At 36.3% G+C, this 27,331-nt stretch overlaps 3 protein-coding genes across 6 annotated transcripts in view; 1 reads left to right on the top strand and 2 right to left on the bottom strand.

The window, feature by feature from the left end:
* LOC121729010 (zinc transporter 1) overlaps positions 1–9,253 on the bottom strand; it is a 52,281-nt gene extending 43,028 nt beyond the window's left edge. For 3 of the 4 annotated variants that reach the window (XM_042117382.1, XM_042117386.1, XM_042117384.1), the window contains exons 1-3: positions 8,821–9,253; positions 7,925–8,106; positions 7,411–7,633 (exon numbers count right to left, since the gene is read on the bottom strand). In XM_042117382.1, coding sequence (XP_041973316.1) covers positions 7,411–7,633; positions 7,925–8,101 — 400 coding nt within the window. In that variant the 5' untranslated portion in view covers positions 8,102–8,106; positions 8,821–9,253. The remainder of the gene's footprint in view (positions 1–7,410; positions 7,634–7,924; positions 8,107–8,820) is intronic. The other variant, XM_042117383.1, reaches the window with a different exon arrangement.
* A 4,597-nt stretch (positions 9,254–13,850) lies between these two features.
* LOC121729015 (mitochondrial inner membrane protease subunit 1) lies at positions 13,851–14,740 on the top strand. Its single transcript, XM_042117398.1, has 2 exons — positions 13,851–14,212; positions 14,345–14,740. The coding sequence occupies exons 1-2, from the start codon at positions 14,105–14,107 to the stop codon at positions 14,699–14,701; spliced, it is 465 nt and encodes a 154-aa protein (XP_041973332.1). The 5' UTR covers positions 13,851–14,104; the 3' UTR covers positions 14,702–14,740.
* Positions 14,741–15,111: 371 nt separating this feature from the next.
* LOC121729028 (lysosomal acid glucosylceramidase-like) lies at positions 15,112–25,364 on the bottom strand. Its single transcript, XM_042117411.1, has 13 exons — positions 25,298–25,364; positions 23,132–23,265; positions 22,764–22,878; positions 21,625–21,766; positions 20,281–20,437; positions 19,953–20,000; positions 18,688–18,800; positions 18,244–18,367; positions 17,050–17,163; positions 16,652–16,796; positions 16,039–16,118; positions 15,676–15,956; positions 15,112–15,290 (listed from the first exon to the last, which is right to left on the bottom strand). The coding sequence occupies exons 1-13, from the start codon at positions 25,362–25,364 to the stop codon at positions 15,161–15,163; spliced, it is 1,650 nt and encodes a 549-aa protein (XP_041973345.1). The 3' UTR covers positions 15,112–15,160.
* Positions 25,365–27,331: the final 1,967 nt, after the last annotated feature.

Raw genomic sequence — 27,331 nt, 5'->3', positions numbered from 1 at the left:
ACTACAGGGTTGAAAAACTCATGCAAACACAAAAGAATATTACGAACAATACTAAATCAAACAAATAGCGATGTCATACATAAATTCTATAAAAAATACTGCAAAACGCTAAAGCGTAAAAAAAATATCGAAAAAATTGAGCTATAAAAATCAAATGGAAAAATCTGACAACAAAACCAAAACTATGTGGCGCATCATAAACCAAAAATCCGGCAGAACAAAATACAATACACATGAAAACATCTCATTAAAACTTGATGACAAAACTATAAAATGCCCTAAAGAAATAACAAACACCTTCAATAAGTATTTTGCAACAGTTGGTACCGACCCAAATAAAAAAACATCTGCAAAGGGCCGTCCCGTCGTTAACTCTCCCCTATGCTCCATGTATCTAAGTCCCGTAAACCGCAAAGAAATTATAAATCTTATCCGTTCTATTAAAAACAAACACAGCTGCGGTATCGACGACATTCCACCAATCCTACTAAAACATTGCGCAATAAACCTTTCCGTACCCCTAGTACCTACCAAAGTTTCCTAGAGGCAAAATTTCCAGATTCCTTAAAAATATCCCTAATAACCCCAATTCACAAGAAAGGTGACAAGCAAACTCCTAGTAACTACAGACCCATAGCTTTACTACCGACATTCTCCAAAATATTTGAAAAGGCCATGTGTATCAGACTATACAACTTTCTGGAAAGGAATAATATTCTGGACGATAGTCAAAACGGCTTTAGGCAGGCGAGATCCACGACGCTCGCAGTCTATAAATATATCCAAACGGCTCTCCAATACATAAATGACCAAAAGTACGTATTAGGTATTCTGCTGGACATGACAAAGGCTTATGACAAGGTGATATATGATATACTTCTTGAAAAGCTGTCAGGCTCCGGTATACGTGGACCAGCATACTCATGGTTCAAATCCTTTCTAGCAAATAGAAAACAAATTGTACAGATAGAACACAACGATCAAGAAACACGAGAAATCACTAAAATAAGATAAGAGGAACTGGAGATGATATGTATTCCCCAGGGAAGTGTGATAGGTTGTGTTCTATTTTTGCTCTACATAAACGATTTACCTAAAATCTTAAATAGCCAAATAGCTCTTCCAGTATTATTCGCAGACGATATATCTATCCTAATAAAATATGAAAATACAAACTCAACAGATGACGTATTGCAAAAAATATTAAAAGATGTAACAGATTGGCTTCGAGATCACAATTTGGAAATTAACTTTAAAAAAACAAAAACTATTCAATTCAGATCATATAAAAAACCAGCAATAAAAATAAATACGTTTGAGATCACTAATTAAGATACAGTAGACACATTAAATCTGCTCGGCATTAACATAGACACTCATTTAAATTGGAAAACACATATTCAAACCATCAAATCAAAATTATCAAAATTCACATACGCACTTTTTCATCTTAAATGCAGCACATACACACAAACCTCCCTCACAGCATACTATGCTTATGCATACTCCTGGCTGCGATACGGGATCATACTGTGGGGGAACAGCGTAAACAGCCACGAACTCTTTATCTTACAAAAAAATGCGTAAGAATAATAGCGCAAATAAAAAATAGAGACAGCTGCAGGCCATATTTCATTAAATACAAATTACTTACACTTACATCAATTTACATACTAGATATTAGCTTTTTTGTTTTCAAAAATTTCGATTACTTTACTAAAGTTAAAGATACACATGACATTAACACACGACACAAAAAAAGACTACATTTACAATACTCCAGAATTAAAATGCTGAACGAAAGCCCATACTACATGTCAGTCAAAATATTTAATCACCTCCCAGATGCAATTAAAAATGAAACAAAACTATTATCATTTACGAGAAAATTAAAAAGCTACCTAACTGAAAAATGTTTCTACTCGCTAGAAGAATTCTTTTCTAAAGAAGATTAAGGTCTAAAGAATAATGTTCATAAAAATACTTTCATTCATGTACTATTGTAATTGTTTATATTACTTATATGAAATTAAGAAACGAATAATACATCATATTATGTTACTTATGTAAGTAGTTAACAAATTACAACAAAATATTTGTCAAGTACTATTTGTATATTTATACTATACTTGGATGCTAATAAAGTCTTTGAATCTTTGAATCTTATGTCTAAAATTCTTGACATGTCAGGAAAATTCCTGACATCTGGTCACCCTAGTGTTGACGAGGACTTTACCGTTTTCAATATTATTATAACGTTGATAACGTGAGTCAACTTAGACTTGCGAGAACATACGAATAAATCTGAGGTGAACTTATGTGAGTGTAACGTCATCAAATATTAACACTCGTGACTTATGACAGTCTTTTTTTGTCTTTTAAACGAGTGTCAAATAAAATCTTTTAAAATTGGATAATAATCTATTTTGAATGATATTGGCCTTTTACTATACCAGACAACTGCGTAAGTTATAGGTACTATGTTGTATTATTTTGCTCTCGCTTTTCGTTCAATGAATTTTATAGAGACGATGAACCTCATCAAAATGGTCATAACTTAACACTTCATCATTTTTTTCGGTAGAAATAAAAGACAGTGATTATATTATATTCATTGAAGTTTATCTGTTTATCTGCCGTTTTCGGTATCGTTTCGTGAATGAAGGGCACAGATGTAATAAGAGATAGGCAAGAAATGAGCAGATCTGCGTTGATCATACCTATTTAAATGTACTAGAGATCGCCCAATGGTCGAAATTCGACCTTAACGACCTCAACGACATTAGGACTACTACCTATATTTTGTAAAAAATATTATGTATCTGGGACCCAGCTGATTTCAGACTGGCCGTGTAAGCATTGCCTAATAGTGTCTAATATTCAATAAAAAAACCATAATCCATTTTCAATTTGTCACCTTGTTGTCAACAGACTTCAACCATAAAAGAGTATAATTCGATGTATAGGCTTGTCACTCAAAAATCTGTCATTTTTCCTAGTGTGTGTGTTGTAGTGTGTGTAATGTTTTATTTGTTAAAAAAATGTAAGATAAAAGCATAATTTCAAAATAATATTAGCTCGATGCACTCCTTCACCATATAAACTATAATTACTGTGCAAAATTTCATTCACCTACGTTTCCCCATTTTTCGTCGAAAGGGATACAAAGTTTTTGGCTCACGTAAGAATATATATATTGAAATAGGTTCAGTGGTGAACATTTCAGTGTCCTTTTGAACCTTAATCTTATTCCTATAAGGTGGAAAGTGGTTCACCGTCTGTCAAACATCACCGTGTGCAAATAACAGACTAGTGTTATTTTTGTTAAAGTAGAGATACCAAACTATTTAGTAATCAGTGGTAAATATTTCTCTCTAATATGAAGTATTTTATTTGTATGATATTTATAGGGTGTTCTTGTGGTACTGTCTGTACTTCAAAAACGAAATTAGTAATCTCTCTATAATATGGTCATGTGGGTCAAGTGTGCGCAGCGTGTAAGTGTGCGCATTGTAAATATCTCGAAAAATATACGACGCTAAGGAACGGCAACCCCCTTCTTCAATAACCCACAGGACGCCACTACGAAGCGCTCGTGTCCCAACGGCTGCGCGCGCGCCATTTTGGATTAACAGATAAATGAAGATTTTTGCTCAAATATTTACGATATTTTGTAATTTTTAATGCGTAATCTTTTGAAGTCATGTATTTTTATTTCCTAAATAAGCTTTTTGCTTACGAGTGCAACATAATATCAAGTTTGTTATTTGCCGGTGTTTAGGATATTATGATGATGCAGGAATTAACGATATTCGTATAACCCTGTTCCTATGCTTTGGGTTAAGTGTGCGCAGAAGCCTTGTCCCTTATGTGGCGAACAGTATTCTGAACCACCGACTGAAGATTGGATTGAATGAAGCTTTTGTGGAGTCTGGTGGCAAAAACAGTCCACCAGCTCCGCACACGACTTTATTTTTTGTATTAAGTACCTACATGCGTGACGAAGTAACAAAATATTTCTAAGTGAATTGTTCTCATAATATTTTGATTTAAGACGATTTTGTTGATTACTTTAAGTAACGTGTTCTAAAATATAATATATATTTTGTTGTTGCGTACACTTACCCAAAGTGCTGCGTACACAATACACATACCCCGATACTGGGGTAAAAGTGCGCAAATGGAAGGGTTATTGTTTTCTAAAGTTTCTTAAAATATAAGCTACTGAAAAACACAATTGTTGTGTTTAAGTTGGTCACAAATAAACAGGCTTACAAATTAACACAGTTTTGTTTATTGGGACTAATAATATTTAAGTTTTTTAAAGCATCAAAGTTTAAATGCGCACGCTTGACCCACAAGACTCTACTAATTATAAAATAACATGTCCTGACTAGCCGATTCATCATCACTGAGCAAAAACTGTTAAAGTTACAGCCACGAAATTTAGTGAGTAGGGTTGTTTTATTAAGTAGACACCCACTAAGGAAGGAATTTTGGAAATTTTACCTCAAAGGGGTCACCCCCTAATTCCTATAATAGGGGTTGAAAGTTTGAATGAAAGTCCGTTATTTCTTAAGTTACAAACATGAAAACTTATTTTTGGGCTACTGATTAAAACTGAATTGATACAAAATATATTTAAGCGTTTTTTTTTTAATTCTACCCCAAGGGGGTGAAATTGGGGTTGAAAGTTTGAATGCAAGTCCGTCATTTCTTGAGTTAGAAACACGAAATTTTATTTTTGGGCTACTGATTAAAAATGAATGGATACGTGTTTAAGCGTTCCTGGAAATTCTACCCCCCAGGGGGCGGTTGAAAGTTTAAATGAAAGTCCGGCATTTCTTAACTTAGAAACATGAAAGTTTATTTCTTGTGCTGCTAATTCAGTCTGAGACTTTGCATGCATAAAGGTACTATGACGTAGGCATCTTCTGAGAAAGAATTTAAAAAAATCCACCCCTAAGGGGGTAAAAACGGAGATGAAAATTTGTATGAAACTTTGTCAATTTTAAAACGATCGGGCTGAGACTATGTAATGGGATATTATATAAAAAGATAATCAAGTTCCTTCCTGTTGCCAATATTTATGTCGAGCAAATAATCGGCCAAGTGCGACTTGGACTCGCGCACGAAGGGGTCAGTACCCACCATTAAAGACAAAAAAAATGTGTTTTTTGTATGGGAGCCCCTTAATTATTTAGTTTACTTTAATTTTATTTTGTGAACATTTCAAGTGCCTACCTGTTGCCATTATTAATATAGAGCAAAAAATTGCAAAAAATTACGTTTGTTGTATGGGAGCCCCCCTTAAATATTTATTTTATTTTATTTTTAGTACTTGTTGTTATAGCGACAACAGATATATTATATACACTAACAGTGAAAATTTCAGAAGCCTAGGTACCTGTAGCGATTCTTGAGATACAACCTGGAGACAGACAGACGGACAGACATTAGTAGTCCCATTTTTACCTTTTGGGTACGGAACCACAAAAAGGCCAAGGTAGCGTTTGTTGTATGAGAGCCCCCCTTAAATTGGTTCAATTAATTTTGTTTTATTTTTTGTTTTTAGTATTTGTTGATATAGCGGATTACAGACGCAACAGAAATACGTCATTTGTAAAAATTTCAACTATTTAGCTAGCGAAGTTCTTGAGATACAGCCTGGAGACAGACAAACAGCGAAGTCATTTAATAGGGTCTCGTTTTTACCCTCCGTATAAGGAGCCACAAAAACTATGTTAAGGCGCTGTGGTTGTTGCAACTACGTAAAATGGGTTTTTTTAAAAACACGGTTTTAGTAAAAGAAATTTCATTATTTAAGTATAAAATAAGTACCGTTTTAAAATTGAGAAAATTTCCTATACGCAAAGGTACTTATATCAGTACACAATTTGAAAAATTCTGCTCGATAGAAAAAAAATCTCAAAGATGACTATTATAACGCTGTTTTTCATAATTAAATCATTTTATGGCTAAATTACACACTTTCTAGAAAAAAACAAAAAATTTAGTATATGTGTCGTAACCTAACGTAAACGATTTGATATATTTGATTTGTGTAATACTAAAAACAAAAGGCTTTTACACCGATTTTCTATTATCAAGGCACGCGGCGAGCGCGTAACAGCCACTGTACAAGGCGCGCTGATATGAATGTTATTTTAATGTCCTTAACGTCGATATTCGTACTGACAGACATCGACCTGCTTATTTTAGGGACTACTGGGCCTTAATGCGGACGAAGTCGAGGGCAACAGTATAACTACAAAATGTATATTCCTTGTGCAGTGCAGCACAAGTTGTGCTACAGACTGAAAGTGTTTAAAGCCCCTAACAGATAAATAATAATTTGTAGCATTTAAATATTTACAATTGCCTAATAAATAGCGGCCACAAATCATAAACAGCATATCTTATCACTTATCACACTATTAAGATTACCATCTATTTCAAACAAAAACTTATTTCATAATCGCTAATTAAGTGGCAACATATCAGATAATCTTGATTAACTTGAAGCCTAAAATATAATACCTTCTCTGTTTCCATTTATATTGACTCAAATGTAAATTACAAATTTAAACTTACAAGTACATTGTGTAAATTGCCAAATTTATCATTTTCTTTAGATTATTCATCATCTTACATTTATTCAACAAGGTTTGCTATGTTAAAAATAGATTATCTAAATTCTAACAAATAAACTAAAAATCATGATGCAAAGTGCTGTACTGTTTTTTTTTTTTTGCCCAGGAAAAATAATAGGTCCTCCTATTGGCCCGAAAAACATTATATACTTATATGAAACATCTCAACTATGCCGGGGACTAGTTGATATATTATATGTAGTATAATATTCATTTAGTAGATCAAAGGTAAAAAAACGGTAATAAACTAAGGGCAATTAGTTTCATAAAAATATTTAATTGATACTTTAACAACATTTTATATTTAACCAATTTGTTAATACTTAAGTAATTGAATTGAGACTGGTAATCTTATTTGTTAATTATTTTTTAATAATTGAAATAATTAAGTTTTCAAATTAACTGCCCCAATTTTTCATCATCTCAATTTACCTAATTATTATAAAGTAGGGCAAAAAACTGATTAAATATTACATCAGAGGTAGAACAAGACCTAAATTTTAAGAGGGCAAGTCATATTTTGCGACCGCTGATGGATGATGCAAGACAACTGATTTCAACCTAGTTTTCCAAGTGGTGCAAAGCCGATAAAATAGTGAGCATTGACCTGTACATTTTACAGTACCATTATTTTATACCATCCATTCTTTTATATTTATTAATAAACAAAATATTATACATTTAAATGTAGGTACTGTAAGCTTAAACTATTTTTAATGACATAAATAGCGCTTTTTACACACAAATGTACACTTACCATGAAAGAGGAATAGTCCAATTATGTTCAATATTAATCCCAGGGTACCAACGGCCACAAGGAGTTGTGCATTATGAATCTCCTCCTTTTTTATAAACCTCTGTACAGCCTCAATAGTTATGCTGAAGCATAGCGCCACCAGGAACACAGCATTGACCAGAGCGCCCAAAACCTCAGCTCGGGCCCAACCAAATGTATTCTTAGACCACTTCTTTGGTGACATCTGTTGACAAACCATATTTATGATAGTCTACCCTTGTATTTATTTATTTAGGTACAGTAACAAATATTAGGGTTAACATACATTAAACTTCAGCATAATATACACACAACAACATATTATAGAAAAGTCTTATTGTTGGTTTGTTAATATAATGTATGTAGTCATATACATTAAGCACATTGAAGATAAGGATTTTATACTACTTATATGTATATATATGCAGACCAAGTTCTGGCTCAATTTTACATATTATATCCCTCATTTTTCTTCTATTTACAATAAATAACTTACTTTTACTGATAAGAAAGCTATAACAAGGGCTGCCACATCGCTCAACATGTGGAATGAATCCGCAACCAGGGCCATGGAGTTGGTCACATAACCGACTATCAACTCCACAAAGAAGAAGCCTCCCGTCAGACACAACATAGACAGAAGTCGACATTTCTTGCCCATACACTTCCCCATGTTGTCTGTGAAAAATAAACAGGTAGATAACATTATTTAAAAAATAACACAGGTTAATTCAAGCCCTATACGGTCACTGGTGACCGAGACACAATAGAAATTCTATTGTGTCTCGTTTTTCCACGATCAATGGGTTAAAAATATGCCAAAACATACAAGAGATGGAACAAAATGCATCATCTTTGTACTTCAAAATGACTCTTTAATACCTCGATTGTGGGAATCATAGACACAATAGATTTTCAATTGCTATGAGACTGCTGGGTGCCGCTTGGGGATTGATGTGTTAAGGGGAGATAAAATCTGGGTTTGACTGTTTCACATCTGGAATGTAGGATACTAGCTAGGTACTCATAAGTATAAAAAGTTAATACCTTTTTTGTAAATTGTTTACATGAGCAAATTAATAAAATAAATTTGATTAGCAAATTGTAAGATATCAATGAGTTTTTCATGACTAATAGTTACTAGCTAGTTGACCGAGCTTTGCTTGGTATTCGATAAAACACGAATAAAATGACATTTTCTAAAAATGATTCCTAACTAGATCGATTTATCGCCCCCGAAACCCCCTGTATACTAAATTTCATGAAAATCGTTGGAGCCAATTCCGAGATTCCAATTATATATATACAAGAATTGCATATATATAATGACGTTTTAAGTACCTAGCCAATATCAGCAATAAAATATGAAACTTGAAGTATGAATTTACTTACCTATTGTTATTATTTACTGCACACAGAATCAATAAATTTAATCCATACTTTATTCAGCACAGTAGATAAACGAATCTACTATTACAACGAAACATTGGCGTGCCAATGCATTATTTGCAAGACAAATAAAAAAACGATTTCTCAAAAATATAATAAAATTAATACAAAAGCCAATCACAAGCCAATCCTTTTATAAAGACGTACTCCCAATTCTTTGAATTTTATAGTGAAACAATGATGGAAGTGTTTTACGTGAAAGTGTCGATAATGTAAGTTTTCATATGGATCTGTCGGTCTTGATCATTACACAATGAATTTTATTTTCATTTGGACACAAATAGTTCAGTTTTAATAGTAGTTAAATATTACATAAAATTAAATTTTCACACAAATTCGTTAGCGATTCACAACTTCTACGACCGCCTGCAATAAACTGTCGTCTGTCTGCTGTCAACTGTCAAGTGTGTCAACCTGGGTCAGTGTTGCCAACTTTTTTTTACTAACCCACCAAATTCAGCAGCGTAAACCACCAGAAACCGCTAAAACCTAAATGGCCTCTCAAACCACCAGAATTCCACTAAATAAAGTAAAGACAACAACAACCTATCTGAATATAATTTGAAAATAATACAACAACAACGTTATTATTATTATGAAATAATTATTTTTGTTACTACAAAAAGGAAAACTTTAGTTACCTATGTACCTATGTATAAGTAGGTACTTAACTAAAGAGTAAAGATGAACGTCTTCAGAGGAATCACTGTCATTTACTTGTTCAGTTTGTGAAGAATAAATTTCTTAAGTTCTAATTTTTGTAATACGGTTTTTGGTATTATGTTGTTATTACAGCATTTGCCTTCGCGTGCTAACCTTGCACGAAAGAAAGGCGATCAAACTTCATCCGGTTTCTCTGTTAAGTCTTGACAACATTCATCGTGCTAAATAATCGCCCTATATCAGCGATAGAATGCGGCAAAACGAATAAAGATAATAATGATAATAATATAATTAAGTTTCCAGTGTGCGTCTTCAAGGGTTAGAAACATAATAAAAAAACTAGTGGTTTAACGTCGAAGCTACCACTAACTTAAATAATCGAATCCACTAAGAAATCCACTAGCCACTAAAACCAAATTTTTCCCGCCGAAAGGTAGGTCTAAACCACCAGATCTAGTGGAAATTCCACTAAGTTGGCAACACTGACCAGGGTGTACAATCTTAGAATGTTTGACACGGTAACATAAGAATTTTAAACCTCCAAAATAAAGAAGACCAGCCAAGTACCCAATTATTGTATGAAATGCTTACTTTTTAATTTGGTAGGATAATATTAGTTAATAACTCCGTCGCAAAATAAGAGATGGCGCTTGTAAAGCTTTCGCATCAGATTTTATCATAAATTGTACTAGATTTATGATAAAATCTGATATATCACTAGTTATTTGTAACTAAAATACATATGTAAATATATAAAATTTGAGAATCTTTTATGAAAATAGTATTTTAAAATAATATATTTTCAATAAAAGGTATGTATTGTTGTATTTTTGTAGCACAGCTATAAAAAATATTCTGGTAACAGCGATAAAAAATATCCCAACAAAGATGTCAAAGTCAATCAAACTTTTTGCTTTCGAGTGTGGTGCTAAAGAAGCATGTAAAACCATAAACTTATAATCACAGACTACTTAGGGATACTCTTATAATATACTGTAAAACAGTGTGCTCTACAATTTGTCGAGTTAGGCTCGGACATTGTTGCTCGCCTATCTTTCTTGCAAAAATTAGGGTAAGGGATAGTTCCCTTTGTGAGTGTGGGCTAGATGAAGGTACATCACGATCATATATTTTTCTCTTGTCCTAATAACCATTGTTCCCTATATGATCTTCTCCCCGCAACCATTCCCCGTCCTATCAATTTTAAATCTGTGTTATGTTTTGTAAATACGTCATTTATTAAAGTGTTATGTACATTTATTGATACTAATAAAATAAAATTGTAATTAGTTAGTAGTTACTAACCCTAAATGTTTGTGTTGTTTTAGGTTCTCTCAACAGACTCATTTTATAAAAGTAGTACACCGTACACTTGTTTAAGCATTAGACCTTCTTCAACACAGAGTCTTTGCCACTCAGTCTGATATTGGCAAGTGGCAACTCACCAAGGAGCCATTATTAAAAAGAAGAAAAAGAGTATGGTGCTATCTGTCATAGATGTGCGTCTACGCTTTTTTCTTGTGGCTTACGAATTACGGAGAAATTTGTTTGTTTCTGTGCATATGTCCGTTGAGTAGAGCCTCCGTTCCTCCTGTTTGTGTGTTTGTAAATTGTAAGTGCTGTGAGATTGCTCCTGTGCAAGAACTGAGATAGGACTCTTTGTACTTTGTAGAAGTGTTGTGTTGCTTTAAAATGTTTTGAAATAAAATAATGTTCTTGTAATAAATAAAATTTATAAAATTCTGTTGTTTATTTTAATTTTAAATGTACATCTAATATTCTATAAATATTTAGGTACCTATAGTAATACTAGAATCCAGGTAGAATCTAGGTACTCTGTGTTTAATAAAGTACTCTGTGGTGTCAACTGTCACGTCCGTCACGTCACATACGAAGAAATGACAACCAGTTTTTTTTATCCTGTAAGGCTGAACATGACTAGAGATTGGACAGTAATAGTCATTGGACACTCAGAGCACAAAAAACTATATTTATTAGGGTTGCTTTAGAAACTACCTGATTTTCTTTGAAATCAGGCGTTCTATTACTTTTAAAACAGGCAGTTTTTAAAGCAATCTTAATCAGGGCGAGCGAAGCGGGACCTAGGTATGGGTATTGGATATGAATTATGATATAATATCATCCCACAACCTATACATTGTGATTTGTGGTACACTAAACACTTTACGGAAAAACTATCACGCAGCACGCCGCACGCCTATTGATTTGTGCTTTAACATAGGTAGTAATTTTATTTATATGTAGTAAATCAGCAGTGTTGCCAACTTAGTGGAATTTCCACTAGATCTGGTGGTTTAGACGTAGACTGGAAACTTAATTAAGTATATTATTATTATCTTTATTCGTTTTGCCGCATTCTAACGCTGATATAGAGCGATTATTTAGCATGATGAATGTTGTCAAGACTTAACAGAGAAACCGGATGAAGTTTGATCGCCTTTCTTTCGTGCAAGGTTAGCACGCCAAGGCAAATGCTGTAATAACAACATAATACCAAATACCGTATTACAAAAATTAGAATTAAAGAAATTTATTCTTCACAAACTGAACAAGTAAATGACAATGATTCCTCTAAAGACGTTCATCTTTACTCTTTAGTTAAGTACCTACTTATACATAGGCACATAGGTAACTAAAGTTTTCCTTTTTGTAGTAACAAAAATAAATATTTCTTATTAATAATAATGTTGTTGTTGTATTATTTTCAAATTATATTCAGATAGGTTGTTGTTGTCTTTACGTTATTTAGTTGAATTCTCGTGGTTTGAGAGGCCATTTAGGTTTTGGCGGTTTCTGGTGGTCCAGAAACCGCTAAAACTTAAATGGCCTCTCTGTGAAACGATTTCCTTCGCTGTCTGTGAAACGATTTCCAACATTTCGCAGTGTAAAGGACTGTGAGACGGTGGACCAAATTCAGCAGCGTAAACCATTAGTTACGCTGCTGAATTTGGTGGGTTAGTAAAAAAAAAGTTGGCAACACTGAGTAAATGTGTTTAAATCAGATGAAGATATAAGTGCACCCCGCCGCCCAGAAGATTTACTGTCTAATTACAATTTCTTCAAATGTTTATACCGTTATATATGCTCAACGATAGAAAAAGTTTAAATTGTATATAGGTACCGTAGTGTTTTGTTTTTTTTTGTAAATAGTGCTTAGTGTTAGCGGATGTCAATGGACAAGCTACATGATATTATATTTATTTATTTAAATCAGTATATTATGTTAGTCACTATATATAATTTTAATAAGTGATTATTATATTTTTAATATTAATAAGTAAGGTACTTGATTTTGACAATTAGTTAGTTATAAATGGGCGGGAGGATTATTTACTTCCGTTATAACTTCCTCTTCTCATATTATCTAAAATATGAGAAGTACATTAATTAATATTTAGAATTATGTACTTAACTTATTCTTAGCCATTCTTAATTTTAATGTATTTCTTTATGATTTTGCTATATTTGAATTGTCAACGGAAGTTCGTTTCTTTTGTGTAAAATGGTATAAAAGCCAGCCATATTGCATTGATTTATTTATTCTGTAATTAACTTTGAGACATGTAAGGTAAAACTCTGCTCGAATAAATATCGCTCAATGTATAATTCAAGACTTTTACTATTCTCTAACATTAGTGTGAACATTGGTGAGAGCCTGTGGTGAGAACCAACATAGAAGAAAGACATTCCTTTTTTTTATTTTAATCTGTTGTATTTTGTATTATTATTGTATTTTTTTTTTTGGAGCAAAGGACTCGTTTCCAGCTCCCGATAAATTAAAGAAAAAAAAAGTGTTTAAATCATCAGTCAGTCAAGGTGTGTCGCCGTGAGCCCTCACAATTCACAAAGCTCGGCTTTTACCTAGTAAATACAATGTGTTTTTGTCCTTGGTCCAATGACTGGTACGGGGTATTGTCCAATCACTAGTCATTTAACATTTTACGCTAACATAAGCTGCGTTCTTAGAGCATTAAACCAGCCGAGGCTGGTTTAATGCTGTAAGGCTGCGTTGCCACTTGCCATTTACGATGATCAAAGTCTTGAGTAAAAAACCACAGGCATATGACATTGACATTCTTCTGACATTAGAGCTGTAATTTTTTGGTAAATGGTAGGTTCTTATATTGAACAAGTATACTAGCTACTGGCTAGCTGTCATCCAAATGTATTGCAATTTGGTACAATTTTACGATTGACTTTATGATTGGCTATGACCAAGACGACAAATCCTACTGTAATACTGGACCAGTAAACGAACGTCCCAGTATCCCTAAGTAGTCTGTGAACGTCCCATAAAAACGATACAAACGCAGGTCGCAGAAGCCAGAACATTTTAGATAAAATTTTAAATTCTGTATTTTAAGTTACAAGAAAATAATGTCGAGCCGATTAAAAAGTGGCTAACATTATAAGAGACGTAAGGAAACCAAAACAGTGTACAACTTAAGTCAGTTTTGCAGATATTACAAAGTTTAAACGTCTAAAAAATATGTTGTTATGCAAGATCATTCCTCTCAAATTCTAATAAAGTCAATGCAGCAAAATGAACTTTACTAATTTATTGGTTAAACCGTTAAAGGTGGCTGGATTTGTATTACAGTATGCATGTGTTACTCATTGTACTTTTGAATACATAGGGGATTTTGTAATGGTGAGTAATTATTGTATCTTTACGAACGAAATAATTCAAAAGTAAAAATGTTTTAGCATTCTGATCAAAGCTTTAATCTAATTTAATTTTTTCTTATTTTAATCCTCGTTAAATTTCTATGTCATTCCTCAGTGCTCAGGACCATCAATGGAACCAACTTTAGAAACAAACAACATTTTAATTACGGAACATATAACGCCACGGCTGCAGCGGCTGCATCGTGGTGACATAATTATCGCCAAAAATCCATCAAACCCTCATCAAAACATTTGCAAGAGAATCAAAGGTCTTCCTGGAGACAAGGTGAAAGGTCACTTCCCTGGGTGGAGTCAGGTTGTCCCCAGGGGTCATGTATGGTTGGAGGGTGACAATTCTGGCAATTCTGCGGATTCTAGAACATACGGGCCAGTGCCACAGGGACTTATCAGAAGCAGAGTTGTATGTCGTGTATGGCCACTACATAAAATAAGTTCTCTATCAGAATTTTAAAAATAACTGAATATTATGCAATAATCTTTATAATATAAAAGTAGGTACTCACATACGGTTCTGCTCGATAGTTTTATTCCAAATCGAGCAATAACCACCGTGTGGACCACAAAATTGACAGCTCGAAGGCTCGCTTCGAGCTGGCTTGATGGAATTAAATATGTCATTTTCTTCAATTCGGAGTAAAACTATCGAGCAAAACCATATGTGAGTACTTAGCATAAGACTGGCTGTAAGTAGGTTTTTAATAAGTAAGTTATATTTCAGATGCATTTTTACATTTTGAAGGAAAATTTCAAACCTGATGTTCTTAGTTTCTTTATTTGCAAAAGTTGATCTATTCTTTTATTGTAGGTTGATTGTTATGTTATTTAGTTGAAAAAAGGGGCAAGTTGAAATAATAAAATAAGTATCAGTAAAATAAATAACTTTAATAAATAAGCTTCTCGCAGCAAATGTTTAATTCACAGTATTTGTAGATACCCATGCATCATTAATCTCAACCGTCATGATAGACTCTGCTTCAACAGTTACGTCAATGTATCGAATCAGCACTGTTGCAATCCTCACTGTCATGTCATAGGAGTTTCTGGAAATAAAACATAATGTAAATTTATTATAATGGCGCGGCTGTACGCACTCGTCGAGAAACCTCGAGACAGGCCGACAGGAGTGTGTACGGCGCGTTCGTTCTCGTCAATTTTGTCAAGCAGCAATTTCCACGTCCATAGTCTCGTGAGTCATTAGTTCAAATGTTAGAACGAGTGTGTGCACGAGTGGCATGCTCTCGACGAGAGCTATCTCGCCTCTCGGCCGAGGATCTCGTATGTCTTGTCAAGTATCGTCGTAATACTCCCTCTGACCTCTAACTACTGAGTGGAACCCAACCATTGTGTTGTCCATTCATGATGAACCACGGCTCTTCTACATTTATATTTTACTCGTGTTTGAAAATATAATAATATGTTACATACCTATTATGCAGAACCATAACAATATTTCCTGCAGGCGTAATAAAAGCGACATTGTCAATAGAGAACAAGCTTCTTTGGTTCACTTGGATCCTTCTCGATCCCCTAGGTATAAATTTGGAGAAATGTCCCATAGCGTAGAACATGGGTTGCTTGATAAACTCGTCCTTGTCTCCGTACACAAGAATAGGAGCGTCAACAAAGTTGTCTGCCCAATTCGGTCCGCCATTTTCGTCCAGACACAGGTTCCAGTCGATCCAACCGACGACGAAGTTGTTTAAATCCTTAAAAAAACAGTAAAATAAGTTAACTTCTGATGAATGTTGTCGTCTTAAAACGTCTACACGAAAGTATAAAACTGTTTACCTGCATAATGCTCCTCGTATACCTCTGGGCACGCTCCCAGGACCCCACTTTGACCCTCATTACATCCCATGGCATGGGGCCTGTAACGAATGCAATAAAATTTTACAATGTTTAATCAAATAATTATAACGGATTGCCTAAGAACATTAATCATTTTAAAGTGAATTAAAGTTTGAAATTGTGGGCTCCATCGGATCTCTTTGAATATAATCGGTTAGCTCTCTGACTCTTATTATCGTCGGTTCGACTAAATACTATCTCCATGGGCGTACCGAGGGGGGGAAACCCCCCTGGAGCATGTTGACGTCCGTACTAAGTATATTATCTAGTACTATAAAAATTAAAATTAGAAAACGAATTTTTGCCATTTGTTTGCAATACAATATTTTTACAACTAAAACTTATTAATTTTTTTTATAAACACCTAGCTTATGAAAAATCTGATTTGCCCCCCCCCCCCCCCCTGGCCCAGAACCTGGGTGATTTGCCCTCCCCCCCTGGCACCAGAACATGGGTAATTTGCCCCCCCTGGCCCAGAACCTGGGTACGCCCATGACTATCTCATTGTACGTAGTCGACGCGCGAATAATTGCACCGCCGACAGGCTACTTGCCTTCACAAGCTTCCGTGGACAGCAGGATTTTGTCAGGGTAGCTATTTTGGATGTTCGTGAGCAGCGAGGCAGGGGCAAAGTTGCCGTAGTAGTGGATGGCGATACCGTCTATGTAATCAATCGATTTAGGGTCGCCGCGTTGCATCTGGAAATTAAAATAACATAATACATGTATTATTTATATAGCTTCTGCATGAAGCATATATTTTATTACTTACCCTATATAAAATCGAGATTTGCAATAAAGAGGCGCGTTACAGTCTTTCGACGTTTTGTTGTTTTGCGTAATCCATAGGTTACTTTATGTTAAAGTGTACAACTTACAAGGAGGCTAACCGCTAAGTGATTAAATTATAGCGCTGATAAAATTTTAAAGTTATTCTTGCGTAGATACTTACACCATTGAGATAGATGTGTAACAAATATCTTTGGTCATCGACAGCCAAGATGAGAGTGTTGTTGAAGCGAGAGTTTCTAATGGTGGGTCCCAAGTTATTGGCTATCCAACGGCCCTGGAAACACAAGCTCACAATGTTACACAATATGTTCCTTGCTGAATCTAAAGTTCCAGACACAGTTAGTGACAGAGTTTGTCGCCTTGAGCCCAAATGGTTTGTCACAGTAGTCAGTAGCAGTGAGCTTAAAAAGTACTAGAGCGTCTGGCATTAGGTTGATACGTCATAGCGGTCAGGTATTTTAATAAAGGTCTAATTTATCATTATTGATTTATATTGTATGTAATAAAACTTTTAAGTTAAGCACAATGATGAAAAACTCAAAGCAAAATTGGGCAGTCTGTTAATTAGTCTGCATCGAGCGCAGTCACGAACGTGCCACGTCTTGTTTTACCTAAATAAATTGAAAATGACGTCGTGCCTGTTTCGAAAATGTACCAATTATGACTCGAAAGTAAACAAAACACATGTAATCTCTTACCACATGTCTTGATTGCAATAAGTACCTCGATTATTTACATTTTCAATTATTTTTTTGACAATCTGGAAAAAAACGAATTTTCGTCATAGCTCAGGCGAAGAAAGAGACAGCGATACGATTCGACGTATAAAAATAGAACTGTCTCTTTTATGTAAATGGTTTTTCGTATCTTTTGTTTCACTTATCTGTCAAATTTGTCAATGTTTGCAATTTTGAATTTGAAAATTGTTCGGAAGAGATTTAACCCGGAAAATAGTATGGACGTAACATACTAATACTAATACTACTGTATAAGTAGCATATCATTGGTTAAGCCTTTGATTATATACTACACTAGATAGAACCTAAGTCGCGCGATTCTGTCGAAAAAAATTGTGCCCAACTGTTGGACACTACGCCGCGATTCGCCCGTCCAGTGCTACACATAGTCGTACACACGAATCAATCCCGATCGATTTATCCTATTTATCGGGAGGTATGTTAATAGGTGGCAACATTTTGCACACACACATAGACATATTGAATGACATAACGCGAGTGTAAAACAAAGCGGTCACGCACACAAGCATAGAAGAGCTGGCCTGTTTTTGTGAGCGTATTTTTAGGCGACGCTCTATCTAGTGTAGTATATAATCAAATGGTTAAGCATCACTTACCAAATCTGATGGAAACCATCCCAGAGAATTGAAGTCGACGAAGGGCACAACACCGTTGATGGGCTCGTTTGTGGTGGTGATGGCCCAAATGGGAACCTCAGCTTTGGAGTATTCTTCGATGAATCTGCAGATATCATAGTCATCTTTATCTTTGAGTATACTTCGTATTAGGAAATAAAAATAATATCTAATACAGCTAACAGCAGACTCATTAGTCATTAGCCGATAAAAACAGTACCTATCTTATTCTGGAAGGTGTTTAATTACGCCATGCCGCGCAAGTTCGGTCGCAGATCGCATTCAAAAAGAATTAGTACTTATATGAGTGAAAAGGTAGCAAAGGATGTTTACGGATTTCTACTTTCTCTCCGAGACATTTAAAGAGTTGTGACTTGAGATAAAATAACATAAATTTTTTAGCCTGGAAAATCCTGAAAATCTTACTTCAAGTGGTAGTCCGCGTACGCCTGGTAATATTCGGGCCTGAGCTGCGCGAAGCCGGTGATTCTCTCGTTAGTCTTCATCCACACAGGTGGAGACCACGTGCTGGCCGTGATCTTGATTATAGATGCTGGCGGGAAAGATTCCGAATTATTCCCGTCGAATACTTCGGAAGTATTCCGAAATATTCCGAAACTTTGGGAATATTTCAACTGTCAAAAATAACGAGGAAAATTGCGCTTGGAAGTTGTAAACTATTTATCTTTAGTTGTGTATCTAAGAATATGTGATGCCGGTTACTAACATTATTAGCCAAGCGGCGAGAAACGGCTTTTTTGGCTTATTATCATTACTAGCGATAAATAGCGGCTGGTAACGGCTTGTTACTTTTTTTTGATAATACCTAATCATATAAGTTCGTTTATTTTTTATGGTTTTTATTCTGATTTACTTACAATAGGATATATTAGTATGGATAGTATGGATATAAGTAAGTAATAAGTAGGTAAGTATAGATTAATCAATCCCATTGGCCATTACTAATTTATGATAAAACTAGATGACGCCCGCAACTCCGTTGCGCCAAAATTCGTTTATCGCGCCGGAACCGTACATTTTTCCGGGATAAAAACTATCCTATGTCCTTTCACGGAACTCAAAGTATTTCCATGTCAATTTTCAGCCAAATCGGTTCAGCGGTTCGAGCGTGAAGAGGTAACAGATAGACAGGCAAACAGACGCACTTTCGCATTTATAATATTAAACCTAGAAGTAGGTATAGATAAACAATTTATATTTTACTTAAGTACGTAATGTGCCACTGAACAAATAATTCACTTAACCACCACAAACCACAAACAAACACGTATATTTCCATTGAATTATTCCGGCGAAATATTCGACGGAAACATTCGAATGCGGGGTACGAATCTTTCCGCGGGGTGAGGGAAAACTTCTCCGGGGAGCATCTCCCTTCCGCGCCGCCGTCGCCCGCTCGTACGGGCGAGCGAGTCGAATCGAATGTTTCCGTCGAATATTTCGCCGTGGCCACGTGGCAGTCGGCGCGTGCGAAGCGGTGATAGCGGCCGGCGGGCGACGCTCTATGCGCGGCGGCGATCGATGATTGATGCAAAATACGATTTTTTAGCATAAATAAAAATTAATATTTTTTTTTATTAAATTCATTTTGAATAATTCAAATTTAAAGAAACTTTCCCAGAAGTATTCCGGAATTATTCGGAATTTTTCAGAAGTTTTGCAACTATAATCTTGATCTCGTCCGTTGAGACCAACTGGCTTTGTTTTATCATGGGCAGCTAAAACAATTATTGTAGATTAAAATATGTATCCATGATGTTTGAAGTAAAACCATTATTACATAGCTTAGTATAAATGAGGTCGCAAAGCTTTCTTTTTCTTTAGACCTTTTTACTAAGTCGTAAGTCGTCGGATTATAATGCAAGTGTTATAATAAACCATAAGTAGAATTAAAAGGGAACTTTATTTATGCAATGACTAACACATTGCATCCGTGGACCGTGCATAACAATATTATCATGGCGGAATCTTTAGTAGGGTACTAGGTTCTGAATGCACCTTATAGAAGTAGTCTTCATCAGCCAAGGTGTAGTTGCTGAGAGCAGCATCATGCCAGGGGTGCTCGTTGTAAGTGTAGGGGTGAGTGGAGAAGTCAGCGCCACCTATCGGCACACGAATCATGTTGTACTCTAGACCCTCGCTGCTGAAGTATGATCTGTGTATTGGAATAGAAATGTCAATCTTTATACTTATTGCAGAGGCCTAAACAGCTACCTGTTAGACAAGGTGTAACAAAACAAAGTGATAATACTTGTGAGTGTGTATGTGTATTGACTGACGACCACACGATGCGGTGCGGCGCCTGACCGGTGCCGCTCCGGTTTCCTACATATAAAAATGAATGCTATGGCACACGGCGCCGCGCCCTCCGGTGCGCTCCGGCGCGGGCGCTGCGCCGCACGCGCATCGGAATCGAGACGAGGCGGGAGGGGTGTATGTGTTAGTGGAGTAGTATGTGTTTTTATGTTTGTGTAGGTAAGCGCCCCCGCGTCATGAATTTTTCCATACAAAGGTGAAAAAAAGTACTCTCTCAGCGCTGCTACTTTCATAGCGAACTCTCTATAGTGGCGCATCCGCACATGCCGCCGGCTTATACCGCCGGCTTTGCCGCAGGCTTTCAGCCTGCCTTGCCACCGAAGCCGGCGGCATGTGTGGTTACAGCATAGGAGACCCATACCCCATAGGCCATACACAAGTAAAAAAATTTCTACAAACAAATATCAATCACTTAGTTTTGTTACACCTTGTAGTAATTCGTGATAAATAAAATCTTGATAATTATTATCACTAATTAGTTTTGTTACACCTTGTATATTGCCTGTAATTAAAGTGCCCGCTCTTGCCAGTCTAGGTTGTTGCTATTTGTTCGTAGAAAAAACTTGCTTTCTCTTTTATTAAAAAAAAAAGTAAGTACCAGTTAGTACCTACATATGCATAGGTACCATCGAAGAAATTGATTCTGACAGATCAATGTCATTTGGATGGATCATGTTAATCCATTGTTATTAATTGTGTCTGGGTTTCACGTTAGACGACCAAACTACGTGGGTCCCCCATCTGCGGCCTAGGAATCAACTTATCTGATAGTACATTGAAATATGGTTTGTACCATCGAGGAAATTGATTCCTAGGCATTTGACAGACCAACGTCATTTGGTCGGATCATAGTCAATTGCTACGAATATAATAATAAAAGTTAATTGTGATCTGTCGGCTGGATTTGACGTAACACGACCAAACTACGTAACTAGGTCCCACATCTGCCTAAGAATCAACTTCTCTGGTAAGTTGTAGTTACTTTGTACCCGGAGAAAATGTACAAATTTCTTCCACATTGCTTACCTGATAAAGTGAGATTGTGCAGCATCAGAAAGTTTTCGCCAGTTGATTGCAGCGGCATCGGTGACGGAGCCACCGAAACCCTCGATGGTCTGGTACCTGGTACCGGCACTCAGGGCTAACGTTGCTTCTGTCCAGATTCCCCCTACAAAGTGGACTCTCTTATCACTTATGGCTGGTTTACACGTATTAAGTTGATAAGTAGTTAACTATATTTCAACCTAACTTCAAGTTATTAATTGCATGTAAACACAAAATTTACTAGCAAGTTAAAATTTAGTTAAGTACTAAGTATATAAACTAGATAATAAGAATTTCGTCTTTTGAAAATTTTCTGTTGAGTTGGCACTTGGCAGGCAGGGCTTGTCACTTGACACATTTGGGCCGGCACATCAAATTAAGCTTTTTAAAAGTTGACTAGGTACATAATGTAACGTGTAAACCGGTCATTATTCATTAAGGGCTCTATCGACATAGATAACACTCATAACGGTGTATGTATAGATTTAGTTAATAATTAGAAATAGGCGCCAACTACTTTGTTCTACGTTTATCCATACTACCTAATATAATAAAATATGTGAAAGTGTCAGTCTGTCTGTCACCTCTTCACGCCCAAACCGACCTGAACCGATTTCAAAATAATAATACTAACTTCCACAACGATTTCGGTGACGCAGGAGTAATTTTAATACTTAGTGCCCAAGTGTGTGCGTAGTACACAAGATCACTCCTATTCCTATTAGGTACTCTCATATTACCCAATGGGACGGATGACCGACACGACTGGCGTATTGTTTTACTATATTACTATACCAACATATTTCAATCTTTGCAATCTTTGTAGGTTTAAGTGCATAATATCTACGTACCTATATGATCTTAGATATTATAATGGTGTCGAATTAGAAGACTAAGGGCCTGTGTCGCCACTCACCACTTCTGATAAGTGCCGAATAGTCTATCCACCACTTAACTTGACAGATGAAGTATGGATAATCTGTCAAAAAAGTTGTGAATAGCCTATTCGGCACTTTATCAGGAAGTGGTGAAACAGGCCCTTAGTAATTATTGCAATTTAGGTAGGTTTAACATTAACAGTAAGTAACTTAAAATTCCCCCATCTCTAAGCAGGTACTTACAGATATTGTCCAGAATGTACGGAGTGACCTTCTCTTGTGCCTTACTCTGGGTTTCCTTCACGAAGGGCAGCCCTGTCTGTATGCTGCCGTAACTTTTCTCGAAACGTTTTCCCGACTAAAAAAGAGTTATGTAAGGTTTAAAAATTTAAGAGACTTTATACTACATAGTACATACTTTCATTATAATGTACTAAATGTAGAGGTTGTCGTTATTAGATCTTATTGTTGGGAGTTTTGTCATTTTGTGGTCGTTTCTCTCACTACAAGACATACTTACTTAGCTTAGGAGTTAGGTTTCATTTGTTCATACATAATTATTAACGTCTTGGGATAAAGGGCCTGCTGCGAAGTGGTAAATATAACGATACCTTGCTGGTGGTGTAGGCGACGAACGTGCCCGAGGCGGGCGCCTCCCGGCTAACAGTGTCGCAGTACTGGGCATTGCACACGCAAACTATGGACCGCCCCTCTATACCAAGGTCCCGTGCATTGCAAGGCTGATCTGAAATTAAACTTCCATTTCAATATAGATGTCCAAAAAAAATAATTTGTCTGGGAAAATTCATGACTCTGAGACTCTGCCCATAGTCTCAGAGTCATGAATTTTCCCATAGAATATTTTAAAAAAGTTACTTCAGCACTGCTACTTTCAGAGTGAACTCTACACAGGGGACTCATACATACCATAAAGTATTATCAGTTATCACTATGTTTTGTTACACTTGGGCGCATTATCTAAGTGTGTGAAGACGTAAAACGTAAAAAAATGTTTATATGGTTGAGTTTCAGTTGAGAGCAGAGTCACATGCATGGGACGTGAACTATGTAATTATTATTTACCTTGAGAAGACAGTTTTTTTTTCTTCTGATTAATGAAATTTCGTAAGCAGTGCGTAGCAGTAAGCACTATAATAATTATAGTAATTGTCCTACCCTGATTTTACTATAATAATAATAATAACTATAAAACTGTTGAACGGGCACCGGACTTGAAGCCTTGGTGCACCCGATTCCCAAAAAGGTGATCGCTCAAATCCTTCCAATTACCAATCGCTATAACCTCTCTCTTCTCGAAAATAATGAAATCCATTATCAATAGCCAGCTTCTTCGATACTTGGACGGCCAGGGATTACTAAGTGACAAACAGTACGGGCTCCGTAAGAGTCACTCGGCTGGTGATCTCTTGGCGTACCTAACTCATTGTTGGGCTCAGGCGATTGAGTCGAAAGGAGAGGCATTGGCTGTTGGTTTGGACATTGTGAAGGCCTTTGATCGGGTTTGGCATAAAGCGCTGCTATCAAAGCTTCCATCATACGGGCTGCCCGAGAAATTATGCAAGTGGGTCACACGTTTCTTAGCAGACAGAAGCATAAAGGTTGTAGTTGCTCGGAAACTCAGTTTGTTGATGCTGGTGTCCCTCAGGGCTGTGTGCTATCGCCTACCCTATTCATACTGCATATCAATGGCATAATGTTACAGACCAACGGCATTCATTGCTATGCGGATGAAAGTACAGGTGATGCTGTATATACTGGCTCCCCCCATATTTCTCGGCTAAATTTCATTGATGTCTAAAATAGAGAATTCATTGGAGAAAGTCTCTGAATGGGGTAGACGTAACTTAGTCCAATTCAACCCCGCCAAGATACAAGTCTGCGCGTTCGCCACTAAAAAGTCACTAATGGTCGTATATTATCCTCGTTTGAGGACACCTCTTTAACAATCTCCCCTAGCATTGACATACTTGGAGTAAACATATCAAGCGAAGTCCAGTTCCGATATCATCTAGAGGGTAGGGCAAGTAGCCTCGAAGAAGCTTGGTGTTCTTAACACAGCAATACAGTATTTCAGTCCGGACCAACGCCTACAACTTTACAAGGCGCAGGTTCGGCCTCATAAGGAATATTGTTCTCATCTCTGGGCAGGGGCGCCAAATACTAACTGCCCTCTGGATCGTATCCAACGAAGAGATGCTCGAATTGTTGACTGCCATAGTGTTTCAAACAGCTAGGACCCCTTGGAATTACGCCGAGATCTAGCTTCACTCTGCATCCTCTATCTGTTGTATCACGGGGAGTGCTCTGAGGAATTGTTCAGAATCATGAAACTCCTCCTGCAACTTTTCGCCATCGCCCCACGCGAAAAATATACCATCCTCATTCCTCATCACCTTGATGAGTGGCAGTCTTCCACCGTGCGTTTTTCGCGTAACTTTCTGCCGCGCACTGTAAAACTCTGTACGAACTGTCACCAGCAGTATTTCCGGACCTATACGACCTACAAACCTTAAAGAAGAGAGCGTATTGTCTCTTAAAAGGCCGGCAACGCACCTGCAGCTCTTCTGATGTTGCGAGTGTCCATGGGCGACGGTAACGTTGCTTTCCATTAGGTGACCCGTTTGCTCGACCTCGTTATTTTATAAAAAAAACATGAAGTTCTACGCTTGTACCTTTATTAATAATACCTTTCCGTTGGTAATATTATCTAATCGTGAATTAATAATAATAATAATCAGCAGAAAATAAGAACATACCACACTTGCCAAAGTAGGATAGTAAAACTACCGTTAGAAGTATGAGCGTGCTTCTGATTTGCACCATCTGAAACAAATATATATATATATATATTATTTTTTTTTTTTAATTAATTAAATTATGTATTAAGTAGGTATATAAAATGCAAATTAAAAAAGATAATAACACAATTACACAACTTACCATTAATAAGTTGACATTGAAGTGGCGATCAAATCGCCTACCGCAAAGCAAAGCTTTTATCAATTTTTTATCAAAACAATTTAATCAGAGTGCCAATATCAATCAAATTAGAAAACAGTGATAATATGATAACTACAAATCGCCTATGACATAGAGAATTCATTTATTTTGTCGTAAAATCAATTAGACAACTAAGTCAGTATGATTGCTCGTTAAGACTTAAGAACAGCAATAATTTAGATTTACCCGTGCTTTACCCACAAGGAAATAAGTTTATCGTATAATATTATAAGTAATATAATTAAGCTGTTACGTGTTTCTTCGCACCACTTTATTAACTACGAATACGATATCTACTTGCGTCGCGTCGGACGCAAAATTTCACATTCAACCTCATTCTTATAAGATTGTTCGTCGATTGCTTAATAGTTATAATCTTACTTAAGAGGGCGACTAATGCAAAAAATTAAACATCGTCCTAGCTAGTTAATGGAATCAGGCGTTACTGTGCGGAAATCCATAGTTTAAATTTAGTTTGTTATTATTTTTAGCAATATTCCGCGAAAACAATTTCCACCTTTAAGTAAATGAGTGAGTGTACGCATAGGCATGCGTACAGCACCTCCCTCCTCCCACACTGCCTATGCGTACACTCGCATGCAAGAACTTGCAAACACCACCACCACACAAGCAATAATGTTGGCAAATCCGTGCAAGGTCACCACCACCATGCAGCTTGAAAACCTCGACGCGCGTTTCGCCTCAACACCGGAGCATCCTCAGGATGTGGACCCTACGAACAACGTCCGTTAAGTGCCGCCACCGGCCAAAACACCACCTTTTATCGCATTTATGTTTTCGCGGAATATTGCTAAAAATAATAACAAACTAAATTTTTTTTTTATCGTCCTAGCTCTCTCACGCCCGTCTTTCATATTATTCTAGGACCTAGAATGAAGGTGAAAAAGGACGACGCGGAATCATCGCCAAGTGTTTTTTAACCCCCGACAAAAAAGAGGGGTGTTATAAGTTTGACGTGTCTGTCTGTCGGTCTGTCTGTCTGTCTGTCTGTTTGTCTGTCTGTCTGTCTGTCTGTGGCATCGTAGCATCCAAACGGGTGGACCGAACAAATGGCAAAAATTCGTTCTTAATTTTTAATTTTTATAGATAAAAGTACTAGATATTATACTTAGTAGGAACGTCAACATGATCCAGGGGGGGGGGGCAGCTGCAGGTAATACGTTTGGCTGTATCTTTTTTTTTTGTATGTTCAACGATTACTCAGCCGTTTGTGGTCCGATTTTCAAATTTTTTTTTTGTGTTGTATAGGGTTTAACTCGAATTTGGTACCATGTTCACAAAAGTGGTGTTCTGATGATGGGATCCTTGAGTAATCGAGGGGACTCCTAAAAGTTTGTATGAAAACATATAGTGATTTCAATTTTTTCTGAAATATTCGAGGCACATCATCGGCCTGACCGAGCATATCACCTCGCTCGGTCGGAAGATCTTCCATAAACGTATATCCCCACAATACCATGGGTCATCACATTATGACCCAATTAGTGGTAGTTTACGTGATATTTTGCATCGAAGCTGATGTTTCTGATGATTGTTTCGCTGTTTATGGACCGATTTTCAAAATTCTTGTGTTGTTGTATGGGATATAATCTAAATTTTGTGTAACAATTACGAAAGTGGTGATCTGATGATGGGATCTATGAGCAGTCGAGGTAAATCCTTGAAATTTATTAAAACATACATAGTGGTTAAGAAGTTGTTTCTAGTAACTTAAACATATGTTATAAATAAGTGAAATTTCATACGAAGGAGGTCCCTGGACCCAGAGA

The sequence above is a fragment of the Aricia agestis genome, chromosome 7 (genome assembly GCF_905147365.1).
Source record: "Aricia agestis chromosome 7, ilAriAges1.1, whole genome shotgun sequence".
Taxonomy (NCBI): Eukaryota; Metazoa; Arthropoda; class Insecta; order Lepidoptera; family Lycaenidae; genus Aricia; species Aricia agestis.
Note: the sequence above shows the minus strand (reverse complement) of the source record. Positions and strands in the feature narration are given on the sequence as shown.